General features: G+C 46.8%; 1 protein-coding gene across 1 annotated transcript in view; it reads left to right on the top strand.

Annotated features, from left to right (window-relative positions):
• Positions 1-14078, top strand: part of itga5 (integrin, alpha 5 (fibronectin receptor, alpha polypeptide)) — a 44675-nt gene that overhangs the window by 10526 nt on the left and 20071 nt on the right. Inside the window, exons 2-15 of the mRNA XM_080853541.1 lie at positions 2866-2996; positions 7906-8006; positions 8751-8874; positions 9089-9150; positions 9238-9283; positions 9400-9528; positions 9725-9769; positions 10165-10208; positions 10484-10540; positions 11290-11342; positions 11637-11845; positions 11979-12170; positions 12283-12328; positions 12479-12592. Of these exons, the coding sequence (XP_080709667.1) occupies positions 2866-2996; positions 7906-8006; positions 8751-8874; positions 9089-9150; positions 9238-9283; positions 9400-9528; positions 9725-9769; positions 10165-10208; positions 10484-10540; positions 11290-11342; positions 11637-11845; positions 11979-12170; positions 12283-12328; positions 12479-12592 (1353 nt within the window). The remainder of the gene's footprint in view (positions 1-2865; positions 2997-7905; positions 8007-8750; positions 8875-9088; positions 9151-9237; positions 9284-9399; positions 9529-9724; positions 9770-10164; positions 10209-10483; positions 10541-11289; positions 11343-11636; positions 11846-11978; positions 12171-12282; positions 12329-12478; positions 12593-14078) is intronic.

Below are 14078 nucleotides of genomic sequence, written 5' to 3'. Positions count from 1 at the left end.
CTGAGTTTGGCTCTGGCTGCCCCACAGTTGCCTGACGCGTTCCCAGCTTCAGGTTAAACACTTAAGGTGTGAGCAGTTTCTGTCCAGCAGCAACCGCATTGCTGACGTTGCAGATTTTTTTTCCACACTGAAAGAAGCTGTGGTTCATGCAAAACAAATTTCACAACTTGGAGCCTGAGTGTGTGAGATCGAGTGTGTTGTTAGGCTTAATGAAAAGAAAAAAATGACAGCAGATTTCTGTTAAATGTAAAATCGTTAGACAAATAGTGTTGAATTGAGTTGAACTTGCAAGGAACTGCGCTGTGAGGAAGTCATGTGACTGCCGTCCCCCCACCCCACCCCTGCACTTTGTTTGGAGGGCCGCAGAGAGTCCGCAGTGCATCGTGGGAACCTGTGCCGGGGGGCGTTGCTCTGGGTTCTGCATTACTGGGCTGCTGGAGTGTAGCGGCACCTCTGGGATTGTCCTCGTGTCTGCACATATGCCGGCGAGCGGTATACTCTCTCTCTGGGCCGGAAGAGCGCCTTGTTTTGCTTTCCCCCTCTAAAACAACACACAGTGTGCCTGGCCTCCTTCCCCCCTCTCTCTCTCTCCTGTTTTCTTTTTCTTTCTTTTTTAACACATTTCTCTTCTCTTCTTTCATAGCCTGGGCTTTGTTTACACACATGCCAACAGATAAACGCACACACACACACCCCATACATACACACACATACACACACAGACATTTGCATGTGTAGACACTGAGGGAACCTGTCTCCTGGGGAGACAATGGAACTTGGTGACCCCCAGGACACCTCTTAAGCCCTAATGACTCATAACCTGCGTCTCCCCCCCCCTGTCTTTGCTTCTCTCATTTGTATCCCTTCATCTCTGTCTCTCTTCCTGTCTGTCTTGGGGTTGGCTCTCTCTCTATCCCTGTGGGAGTTCTTGGAGTCTTCCCTTTGATCCAGAGTGCTCGTCCAAACGGTCCAGCTTCAAACCGCCCCACTGTGCCCATTTCACCTGTGTTTTTTATACTGTACACAGACACAGGCTCCAGAAGAGTCTAGCACAGGTGCGTCTGCTCTGACTGTTACACCATATTTGGAGAGAAATTAAAATGGTAGCCAGTTCACAATGGACTACTGATGCATAGGGTTCTGTCCCTATTATTAAAAAAAAAATTATCTTGAAGTATGTTCTTGTATTTCTATACACATTTAAGTGAGGGAAGACCAAGCACTCAACACCTCGGCTTTAGTGACAGCTGCAGGCATGTACGACCAGTAGATACGAGGTTACTATTTTTAAAAAGTAATTTTCACTCCTCACTATGTGCTCTATTTAGTCAACACGCAGCTGAAACGGGTCACCGCGGAGATTGGTCTGCCCGCGGAGAGGGTGAAGGGTGCCACATATAGCTGGCATAAAGTAAACACAGCAGCTGACCCCAGGGGGCAGGAAAAGGGTGTGCTTTTCCTGTGACAGCCACACACACACACACACACACACACACACACACACACCCACACCACTCTCCGCACGTGCCCTCTCTGCCCTTACAAACACACACACACACTCACTGTCTCTCTTGATCTCTCCCCTTCTCTCTCCCTGTGCTTTAATGACAGGAAAGAGATGATAGTAATTTTACAGACAGTGAGGTCATGGCTGCGCTGTACCCATCCGTGCCGTCTCTTGGAAAATTAGACTCAGATTAGAAGTGCAGGGGCTGTGAGGAGAAAGAGGGAGCTGCTCACCAAACGACTGAGAAAGACAGACAGCCGGGTTGGGGAGGGGGTAGGGAGTGAGTGAGTGAGTGAGTGAGTGAGTGAGTGAGTGAGTGAGTGAGTGAGTGAGTGAGTGGGTGAGTGGGTGAGAGAGTGGGTGAGTGAGTGAAAAAGGAAGAGGAAGAGGAGGTTGATAGGATTAGAAGTGGAGGGTTGTGGCTGTGTTTCTGAGTTTAGGCCTACCAGAAGTACCAGCCTATATGTTCACACTGTGCTCACGGGTGTCCATGCCGCAGTTACACTTATGTTAGAGAGCAAAGTATTATTTAGATAGTATAGGAGAGAGAGAGTGGTGTGTGTGTGTGTGTGTGTGTGTGTGTGTGTGTGTGTGTGTGTGTGTGTGTGTGTGTGTGTGTGTGTGTGTGTGTGTGTGTGTGTGTGTGTGTGTGTGTGTGTGTGTGTGTGTGTGTGTGTGTGTGTGTGTGTGTGTGTGTGTTTGTTTGTGTGTGTGTGTGTGTGTGTGTGTGTGAGAGAGACTCCTCTGGGACTTGCCCTCACAGCTGTGGAAACAGCAGTGACTCCACTTAGCCGGTCTGCTCCCTTGTTTTCCCATTGACTCAGTCCCGCAGGGGCTCCGCGCTTGTGTGTGTATGCATGTGTGTATGCATTGGGAGTGTGCATCACGTGTTTGCCAGCAGGGTACCTAACAAGTACTCATGGCCACCCAGTGTTATGCAACCCCTCCATGTACAGAACATCATCATCTGAAAGAGTCTTGCTCACTTTGTCACAGTCAAGGGTTCTTAATAATTGATGTGCCATTTCTTAAACTTCTTAGTTTTGAATGCATGTGTAGGTCATACGTTTAAATGCAATGAATATAACTGACTGTGTGATACTTTCTTTTGAGATGTGTTTCCTTGTTGTTTGAACAAGCGTTATCACACTTTTCATTTGAGCCTCTAAGATGTTTCATGATGCAACACATCCTGTGAAATCTCCCTTATGAATTTTAAGCACCTTCATCGACCCGATAGTAGATCGTTCAAGATTCACTGCACTCTGACACGTGGTTGGTGTAATGCTGGAGGCCATTTTGAACGTGTGTAAATGACGCTTGTGTTTTTTGTGTGTGTCCGTTTCTCCCTCCTGCAGTGTCAGTGTAGTGGTGGGAGCCCCCAAGGCCAACACCAGTCAGGTGAACATCACTCAGGGTGGCTCTGTCTTCTACTGTCCCTGGGGCCCCGGCCAATCAGACTGCAACAGCATAGAGTTTGATAATGAAGGTAAGATACCACCCCCCCCCCCCCCCCCCCCACCCCCCCTTCTAATATTGTTGTTTATTGTTCTGCCATAGTGGTAAGGGCCTTGGGTGTAGACACTGTCCTCCATACCTCACTTCTTCTAACACTTTTTGTTGTTTCTCTCTTTAAAAAAATGCTATCTGACTTCTTTGCCTGCCCTTGGTTTTCTGAACAAAAGTGATAAATAGTCGGTTTAAAAAGGGTAAGGTAAGTCTTGGCACACATGGACAGCATGGGATTGACTCGAGATTGTCTTGAGGTTATCATGTGCACTCCTACACACTATAGTGCCATTGTGCAAACAGTACTTGGCAAAACTGACCATTGGATTGGTTAACAGCTGAAGTTTGCGATTTGTCTGTTCAACATTCACATCCATTCACACAAAGAATGTCTCATACACATATCGGTCTTACCACTATTATATATATAAGCAGCAGTCGTTTGTGATGGTCAGGCTCCTAAATTGTCAGAAGCAATCTCCACACAGCATCATAATTATGTAAGGTGTTGTTCTCACTAAACGATCCCATGGTTAAGCGGTACCCTGATCACTAAATGTCTAACTTGAAGGATTAGACCTGTTGCTTGCGCACGACATCCTCCACTTCCCCAAGTCAAACAGTTCCTTTGTTGACAGACACTCGTTCCTTTCCTCGAGCGACCCCGCCTCGGACTTCCTGTCATGTTGGTGTGCCCTCAGGCTCACCTTGCCTTACCTTTCATTGTCCCAAGAGCTGCCATGTGAAGTCTGACGGAAGAGGAGATTTTGAAGAGGAAACGGAGGGGGTACCTTAAGTGCCGAGGTGCTGTTCCTGTTTTTTAAGTGGCGTTCTTCATAGCGTCTGGAGCCGGTGACGAGAGCTAGCGGTTCCTGTGCAGGGTGTTCTGCTCCACTGGCTCCTCGACTGCCTGTCGATGCCCTCCACGTGAAATTACCCTTTTGACTGCTCAACGGGGAGGGGGGAATCCTCTCAAATGCTGGAGGGGATACTTTGGACTAGAGTTTCTTTTAAACAAGGGTTAATTGAGCGTTTTTCAGAGGTTTACAGATGCTGTCTTTAAAGTGGGTTTACTGGCCGTATGAAGTAACTTAGTCCTGAGGGGCCAGTTGTTGAAACTGTAACTGAAAACTATAAATCTTCTTACGGCACACAGACTCATTAGCCAGTCGACCTGTTTATGAGACGGACATTCTGAAGCCATCAAGTTAGAATTAGTCATCTGAAGGCTCCTCGCAATTACCAACTGTGCTGATACTGCAGTGCAGATACTGGTGCTTCTTGGCACTTTGCACCACAGAATACACTGTCCCTCCCATCATCCTCCTGTTGCAAACTGCAATATAAACATTTGTCTTGCTTTGCAAGACAGATATGGGGGGAGTTAATGAAACCTCCCAAGCATTATTATTATTATTATTCTGGTAACCACCCTTTTGTTTGTAAAATGTTGTGTCGCTTAATTCAGTTCAGCAGCAGCTTTGCTTTTAATTTGATACCCGATACCCTAAAGAGAAAGTGTAACTTCATTAGACTAACACTAAATGACACTTGACATACTGTTGTGCGAAACTAGTTGTCAAAGGTTAATGTTCAAATATCAGTAACTAGGAAAAGAACCATATAGATTTCGTCCATTGAGTTGTGCTTCCCAGATTTTCCCAGATAATATGACTGCCTTACCGATTTGTTCATACTGGTTAAGGTGTATGAAAGACAGCCACACACATTCATTAATATGCAGACAAACTCAGTCATATATTCACACAGACACACACATACATTAATATGCAGACACAAACTCAGTCATATATTCACAAAGACACACACGTACACATTCAGGAAGAGCTGAGGCTGCTTGTGAGGTCTTCCATGACTGCCTGTGACCACCATCAGCACTTCCATAAATTGGGTCACAACGGTCAGAGAGGAGCCTCTTTGCTACATCCCAAAGCAATCTAGCCATTTCCCCCCCAATTGAGATAAGAGAGAGGGAGAGATACAAATAAACTAGAAAGAGAGAGAGGGAAAGACTTTAAATGGATGAAGCAGATAGAGGAAGAGTCGCGTAAACAAAGAAGGCAACAAGACAGATGGGGAATAGAGATGGAGAGAGAAGAAGAAAGAGAGGGAGCGAGGGAGGAAGAAAGCTGACTCTCTTGTCTCTCCCATCTGACCTCCTTCCCCCTTCCTCTACAGCCAGCTTGTCCCTGGGGGCGTCTGATGTGATGACTGAATTTTGCCATTTGTCTTGGCCTTCCCCTCCATTCCTGCCCCGGTGTGCACACACAACACCCATTAAGGTCCCCCCAGCTAATGGCTCTATTTCGGCCGCGGTTCAAAGCAGATGAAGGCACGCGCTCCAGACCCCTGCCCCCTTCCAGAGCCCTCCAACTCCCCTGAGAAGTGGGTTTAGAGGGGAGGCCTGTCCTTAGGCCCAGTGTTTTTCCAGACAACACTCACATCGGATTATTGAAAAAAGAAGAGAGGGATATGGGGATATGGGGGTGGGGTGGGGTGGGGTGGGGGTAGTTGCTGGCTGGCTGGCGGGCAGGCAGGGAGGCAATGTTTGTATTTTTTCTTGTTCAGTTTTATTATTTTACATTTTTAACATAGCACTCGAGTGAGCAGTCAGGCAGTCTGCATGACTGGAGCCACTGTCCTGAGAACAACTCCTGGCTGTGATGCTGGCCCCAAAAGCGCTTTTCATGACCACCAGTGTCACGCAGCGTCAATTAAAATGATGTGCGGCGGCGCCGCGTGGTGGCATAAGACCCTGAGGGAGTGCCAGCGTTGATGCCAGTCTGCCCCTCCTGTCATCCATCCAGTGAACTCCAGCAACGACGTGTCTGCCCGCGTTGGGACTGGCGCACCACAATTGACTGATAAGCTGAACGAAGGCCAAAGCTTTATTGTTGTTCTTGAATACAAGCCTCGATTGAAAAAAAATAGAAAATTCCCAAAAAAGGCTTGATAAAAATGTCATAAAAATAGCACTCCCCAAGACCATTTCCTTTTGACATTCCCAGAGGTCATTCTGCCGTCTGAATGCACGCCACACTGAATAAGAGCCTTATCACAGACACTTCAATTGATTTTTACTCGCAGTGTTTTTAGACGGAGGACCTACTGCCAAAATCTTCACCGCCCCTACCTCAACCCAAAAGCTCCCCTCATCTTATCCCAACACCGGGGTGTAGCGAACGACAGCCAGGTCGGCATGGAAATAATAATCCAAACTTTTTTTGTCTCTCTCCTCATGTCAAGCACAACCATATTGGAGCCAGACTGCTGTTTGCCCACAAGACACACGGGCTTTCTTTTCTTTGGCACACAGGGAGAGAAAAAGAGAAAGGGAGAGGAGAAAAGAGGGAGAGGGGAGGAATGGAGGGAAAAGCCAGGAGGCGACCAGGGAGAAGCACATCCTCCGTAATGCTATTAGAGGGGCGTAATCCCCACTAAAGGATCAAAGAGAAAGAGGAAGACTAGGAAAGACAGATTCACAAATAGACAGTCAGTCTAGAAAAGTGATCGGCAAAAAGAAACTAAGAACTTCCATTACTCCGTGTGAGTGGAAGAGAATGAATGGCCGGAATATAAACTGTTACATGAAAGACTTAGGAGAGAGTGTGAGATAGTGAACACACAGAGATGTGTACATGCCAGGGAGTGAGAAAGACAAAAGAAAGACAGAGTGGAGGACAGAAAGAGAACTTATAAGTGAGTGTGTGTTTGTCTGTGAGTGAGAATGATCGACAGAAAGGTAGGGTGTGAGAGAGAGAGAGAGAGAGAGAGAGAGAGAGAGAGAGAGAGAGAGAGAGAGAGAGAGAGAGAGAGAGAGAGAGAGAGAGAGAGAGAGAGAGAGAGAGAGAGAGAGAGAGAGAGAGAGAGAGAGAGAGAGAGAGAGAGAGACACACAGAGAGAGAGACACAGAGAGAGAGAGATCAAGAGTGTATGTGTATACTAGCTGTAGAGCTGATAGATGGCTGGCCGTTGCCAGCGGTGTGTTTTCCTTGGACGGGTCTCCCCCCTACTTTCTTTTTCTTTTCTTTTCTCCCAGGCACCGACTGAATCTTCCCTCCCCACTACAGCACTGCTCTGGCTGGGTTGAGGGCCTGCGGACTGCCCTCTGGTCCCTCTCCCTACCCCAGACCCCAGCCCCCAGCCCCGCAACCACAGGCCTTGGTTGCATCATGCTTGTAATTGTGGTGCAACCTGAGATCTTGCAGTGAGTCGGGAATCTATCAGGGCCTGTGTTTCAAATACAGGTTAAGGCAATAGATCTTGGTACAGAGATGTATGTACAAGGCAACACATAGGGATGTGTAGGAGAGCTCCTAAATGGAGTTGACATTCCGGGCCCAGATGTCTGTAGCGAGGCGTGGGATTCGTACTCTCCAGTCTCCGTCGGACAGACATTCCATGAAATGCTGATATTGCATTGTGGTGGCGTTGTTTTAGACCAGTTCGAAAACATTGTCGGTTTTGGTTTGGCGTCACAGATGTCACAGCTGAACGCGATAGCCATCTGTCTTTCTCATGCCTCTCAAATGACGCGAATCTGAGAATCCTGTCAGCTGGCTGGACAAACATAGAGGTCACGATGGACATCGCAAGAGGTCATGAAAGAGGGGTTGCCGAAGGTCACAACTTGACACCCTTGAACCTTCCAGAAAGTTCTTCCCTTTGTGGATCTTTGTGACTAACCTCATTTTTTGATTTCTCTATTTTTTATTTGAATTCAATGTTCTGAGTTGAGGACTGCCTACAGTGTTGAGGCTTTCATGGAGATGAGAACCTGATACCGTAATATTTGACAGTGTGTGTGTGTGCGCGCGCGTCTTAATTAATCCTACAAAATCTTGTATCTTCTTTTTGTTTTGCCCTAGGCATTCGCACCATCTCCATCAATGATGTAAACAGAAAAGGGGAATTCAAGTCACACCAGTGGTTTGGAGCAACCGTGCGTTCCCACGGCGACACAATCTTGGTAAGACCACACTGAGTGCACTGATGGGTAGGAGGTATTACATGCCGCTCGTCTAGACAGAGACGAAATTCCATTCAAGGTCTTGAACTGTGGCTGACTGCAGTTCAAGGTCGGCTGGCAGCACAGGCAAAAAAAAATATTGAATACAATCTTTTGGTCAGTTTCCCACAGGTGTATGAGCTCATGTGGTTCAAATGAGTCTGGATATGAGTGAGGTTTAGGAAAACGTTAAAGTCCTGTAAAAGAAGCTGTTCCCCAAATTGACTTGTTATGTTATGGGTTGTGTGTCAGGGCTTCTTTGAGTCATTAGTTGGAGGTCGAGTAGGTTGTTGGTGGTCTAACCTCTGGATAAGTCCAGCAGTCTCGAGGGACATGACATCAAAGCCCAGGTGTTGTGTTGTGGGTGGATTTTGGAGGATGTGACCTGGATTTCTCTGTCATGGTTACTTTGCTCCAGATGTAATGATGACCTCTCCCAGGATCTCCACCCTGTTATCCTGAGCTGTATTTTCATCACTGTGAAGAAGCCTCTCTCTTCTTCCTCTTCTTTTTCTTCTTTTCCTCTCTCACTCTGTCCTCTTTTTCACTCTCTCCAGCTTCTCTTGTTTTTGTTCATCTTCTTCTAGATCTGAACCATTGCGAGAGCTCAACTCTTCTCCAACTGAGTGAGAGGAACCCTGCGACAGCAGATATACTCTCCTGAATTATTTAACACTCTCTTCACTCCCTCTCTCTCCGCTCCAGGCCTGTGCCCCTCTCTACTCCTGGAGAACAAAGGAAGATGAAGCTCGGGTTGATTCCACAGGAACCTGTTTCCTGTCCGTCAATAACTTTACCAAGTTTGTGGAATATGCTCCATGTCGCACAGGTAGGCTATGGACGGTCACACTCCTGACAGCTGAAATATACTGACTTTTATGTGCTCCATTCCAATGGCATCGTGTCCAGGAATAATACACAATGAACATTTTCTTTGCACTGAGCCTCTTCATATGTGTGTAAGGTTATTGAAAGGCTTTAATGGTTCCCTGACTTTTGTTCCCCAAACCTTCATAACTGTTTTTGTTTTGTGTCTCTGACAGAATTGTTTGGAGCGAAAGGCCAAGGGTACTGTCAGGGTGGCTTCAGTGCCGACTTCACCAAGGTATGGATTCTGCAATAAGATTACAGAAATTCTGGAAGATGGCGGGGTGGCATCTCATAGTACTCATCTCAATTCTTAACATTTCAGGATGGGAAGGTGGTGTTGGGAGGACCTGGTAGCTTCTTTTGGCAAGGTACACCATATCTTAATATACTATTTACTATTGTATAGTTTCAGGAGCAAGATGGTTGAAAGCATTCCAGGGTCATGTCCTCACATTCCAGCCTTCTTCTCTTTTGTGTATATCAGGTCAGGTGATCGCAGCGGTCAAGGAGGAGATCATCAAGGCTTATTATCCAGGCTACTTCCTGTCCTCGGTGGAGGGAGAAATGCAGACCAAGACCAAGGAGACAGTTTCCCATGATGACACCTACATGGGTATGAGTCTCAAGAAGCTATCCTAATTAAATATATATACATATATATATATGTGTATATGTTTTATGTATCCTCAATCAGACATACTAACTAAGACTAATTATCGTTATCAGATAGATCCCATGCCACTGGCCACTGCAGTGTCTGGTTGACAGATGGGTGTGTGTTGACGTTCTGCATTTGCTTCTATTTGCAGGCTACTCAGTCACAGCGGGAGAGTTTACAGAAGATAATGTGGAAGGTAAGGCTTCTTTACTGGCACATACAGTATGCATGAGCATGGGATGGCATGCGCACACACACACACACACACACACACACACACACACAGTCCCCGAACACTGACAAACACCCACACAGTCCCCGAACACTGACACAACACACCATCATCTGCCACATCTCTTCCTACTTCAGTTCAAGGTGTAAACCCTGCAGCCACATACTCGCACAGTTGGATTGTGATCGTATAAACCAAACACAAGGCCAAAAAGGAGCAAAGGATCTGAATTCTGATGGCTGTAATTCTCAGAGTTCCTGAGGATTCCAGACGCTTTCATGTTTCCACTCTTTAATGTCTTTTCCATTTGATAGATCCCTTCTTTTTTTTTCCTCCCCTCTGCTTTCTTTGCCTTCCAGATTTTGTGGCTGGCATCCCAAAAGGAGAATGGTTGCATGGTTTGGTAAGGAGCCTCTACTGACCATTGAATTGACTGTAGGAGGGAGGATCAGTGCTGTGAAGATGAAGTGATAAGTGCATGACATTGACTGATAGAACCGTCATTAAAAGATATTTGAAGAGGTAGTTTGTGCAAATGTGAAGTGAGACCATTTGCCTCCATTGCTCCTCCATGCTGTCTTCAGTCTGCTATTCTGTCATTGTTGGCCCCTTAAGTGTGATCAGCCCTCGTGAAATCGCAGATGCAATGAGAGCCTGTCTCGTTTCTCATATGTTTAGGTGTCTATACTGAACGGTACTGACCTGACCACAGTGAAGACCTTCTCTGGTGAACAGGTTAGTCTTCCGCTGCCTTCTCTCACGATTATCGTATTGTTGCAAGGGTGTGTGCGGTTTTTTGGTAGTTCTGTGTTTGTCGTGGCCCAGCCCCTTATCCCACCAGCTCGTGCCCACAGCGCAGCGCACTGATGATATAAGCAAAACCATTTCCTTTACAAGCCTCTGCAAACTGCTATGGAGGCCTCTGTGGTTTGCAGTAAAGCACACTAATTGAAGCAAAAGTGCCGAGGCAATTTTCACAAATGAGCACCACAGCTTTTTTTACCAATGTTTCTTTTTCCTTCTTCTCTTTTCATTTTTTCCTCTCTTTTTTTCTTTTTTACTTTTTTTGTGTATCCTGATTGCCTCAGCTGAGTAAATATAATCAAAACCTCCATGTTTGCTTACTGAAGGAGTCTGGAGAGGTTGTTTGGGTTCCCACTAAAATGCAACTGTCTGGGTAGAGGAACAGTGTATTGTGACATTTCCATAACAAAAGACTAGAAGCCTTGTCTGACCCAGCCAGAGTCAATACAAGAGTACAATACACTGTATGTTTTCATGACTATAATCTGTGACCTTCTCAAATGTTGTACTGTTTTATAATAATGTGTATATATTTAGATGATTGATATGAGAGAGTGTAGTGTGTGTGTGTGTGTGTGTGTGTGTGTGTGTGTGTGTGTGTGTGTGTGTGTGTGTGTGTGTGTGTGTGTGTGTGTTGTGTATTTATGTATACTTACTAAATTACTTCATTATTTATGTAGATGGGGTCATATTATGGATATTCTGTGGCTACCACTGACATCAACAATGATGGGTAAGTAGCAACCTAACAACTACCAGCCACCTGTTAGAGAGTGTTTGGACATCTAGGTATTTACTTTGTGTGTGTGTGTGTGTGTGTGTGTGTGTGTGTGTGTGTGTGTGTGTGTGTGTGTGTGTGTGTGTGTGTGTGTGTGTGTGTGTGTGTGTGTGTGTGTGTGTGTGTGTGTGTGTGTGTGTGTGTGTGTGTGTGTGTGTGTGTGTGTGTGTGTGTGTGTGTGTGTGTGTGTGTGTGTGTGTGTGTGTGTGTGTGTGTGTTGTACACTGACCTCCGCTGGTTTGTCATCAGACGGATGGATCTGCTGGTGGGGGCGCCCATGTTTATGATATTGGACACAGACGGGCGTCTGGAGGAGAGGGGGCGTGTGTACGTGTACCTGCAGAAAGGCCTGCTGGACCTGCAGCCCCAGCTGCCGCACCTCACCGGCACAGAGGTGTACGCTCGCTTCGGCAGCTCCATCGCACCCCTCGGAGACCTCAACCAGGACGGATTCAATGGTGAGGAGGGACGGGTTTCTTTTTCCATGTCAAGTCTTCTATTCTTTTCTCGACTCTTCTCCTCCTATGCTTTCATCTACTTTCACCTACCTCTTCGCCGTCCATTTTCTAATTGGCTGAACTTTCTTTTCAGATGTTGCCATTGGCTGCCCGTTTGGAGGGGAGGACAAACAGGGAGTAGTTAGAATCTATAATGGACACAGCGGAGGGCTACAGGAAAAACCCTCTCAGGTGATTTCAGGCCAGTTTGCATCTACCACAATACCTGCTAGCTTTGGCTTCACTCTCCGTGGCAACAAAGACCTGGATATGAATGGCTACCCAGGTTAGTAGGGACATTTTAAGGCCCAACTTGTATTTTAACGCACTGTAAATGATTCAGTAGTGTGGATTTGATGGGCAGTTCCTTTGTAATGGATCTTATTTCTTCCCAACAGATCTCATTGTGGGAGCATTTGGAGCTGACCAGGCAGTAGTGTACAGGTACGCTACATCACTGTAGTTCACACATCTCTTCTGACATTCATCTTGCTGCACAAGATCGGCATTAACAAACTATTGCATTTCTCAAAAACTGAAAGACGTGTTCATATTTCTGATTGCTGTCCCTTGTGCTCTTTCACCAATGTCCAGAGGTCGTCCCATTGTCAACACCAGCGTGTCCCTGCTGGTCCACCCAGCCATGATCAACCCAGAGGAAAAGCACTGCGTCATCACCCGTGGCAACGATAGCATTGCAGTCTCCTGGTGAGTGCCCAACTACACCCCCCTTCATCCCACCTAACCCCCTCTGTCATCAGGGAAACCCCATCAGCACCGTCTGTTATGTCTGGCCTCTACGCTCTTTGTTTTGGTTTGGCAATGCAGGGTGTTGACACTCACAGGGCAGGGCACTGCCGGACAGGAAATTAAAACTCACAAAATGGCAACAGTGATGACAACAAACAAGGAATGCTGAGCAGCAGTGTGGTTAACTTCTCACCCTCTGAATAACACAGAAGTGCAATCAGGGACCCGATGCTCCCTCTCGTCCCACTGTGTATTAGTGAGAGAGAGAGGGAGGGAGGGAGACGGAGAGAGACGGAGAGAGAGACAGAGAGACAGAGAGAGGGCGATAGAGAGAGAGACAGAGAGAGGGACAGAGAGAGAGAGAGATGCGAGGCTGGCTTAGCCTAGCCCAGTCTCGGCGCGCTGTTCTCAGAGCTTTTGTTGGGAGGGCGTTGAGTGGAACGGACATGCTAAGACGCTGTGGCCTGTTAGAGCGTGAAATGTAGCTTTTCCACCGTCATGCCATGTTTTTGAAATGTGTGTCTTAAGGAATTCCATCTCCTGGGAGTAGTGGGGGAGGAAGAAAGGAAGGGAGCTGCGGCAAGGCCATGAGGCCGCCCCTCTCATGTCTGCACTCTTACTGTCAAAGGAAACTCCTGTGTATACATGTGTCTTGATTATGCTGCGTTGCCTGGCAATGGGAGATAGAGAGATTGGATATTTTGGTAGAAGAGAGAGAGAGAGGAAGGGGGAGAGACAGAGAGAGAACTCGCCATGGCTTTGAATGAAATATTGTTAAAGCGGTGGAACACAGCTGGGAAACATCAGCAGACGTCGGGTTGTGCATGTACAAACACTTTTATCCATGTGAAAGGAGTGTACATTCAATCACTCTAGGGAACCTCCTGAACAATTTGGTCTTTCCTTCTTTTATTCTTGGATGTTCTGTATGCAGTTCTCTCTTTCTCTGACTGCTCCCTCTCTTCTAATTAGGTCCTTAATTAATATCATGATCTGATCTTTATAATCCCGTCCACCTTGGTTTTGGTCTTTGGTTCTTCTGTGTTGCTCTATTGTCTTCTTCTCATATTTTTATGGCTTGTGGTTATTTGACATGGCTGTAGTCGAGGCTATATGCAGAGGGGAGGGATTACACGGTCGGCTGTGGTGCTGCGCTGATGTCATGGGAGTCAGGGGAACACAGCCGCCTCTCCCAGAACCCACATTCATCAGCCTGCTGGGAAACATGAGAGCCTTCTCACTTTCACTCTCTCCGTGAGATAGAGAGAGGGGGGGGGGGGGGGGGGGGAAGGAGAAATTAAAGAGGGAGAGAGATAGGGAGAAAAGAGAGGGAGGGAGAGAGAGGGAGAGAGAGAAGTGTGAGAGAAGTGTGAGAGGAGCGATTAAGCTGCTTAATTCTCTTGGCAGGCAGCAGCAGTCCTGAGATGCCATTGCCCAGCATTAT

This window comes from Sprattus sprattus (genome assembly GCF_963457725.1).
Source record: "Sprattus sprattus genome assembly, chromosome: 16".
Classification (NCBI taxonomy): domain Eukaryota; kingdom Metazoa; phylum Chordata; class Actinopteri; order Clupeiformes; family Clupeidae; genus Sprattus; species Sprattus sprattus.
Note: the sequence above shows the minus strand (reverse complement) of the source record. Positions and strands in the feature narration are given on the sequence as shown.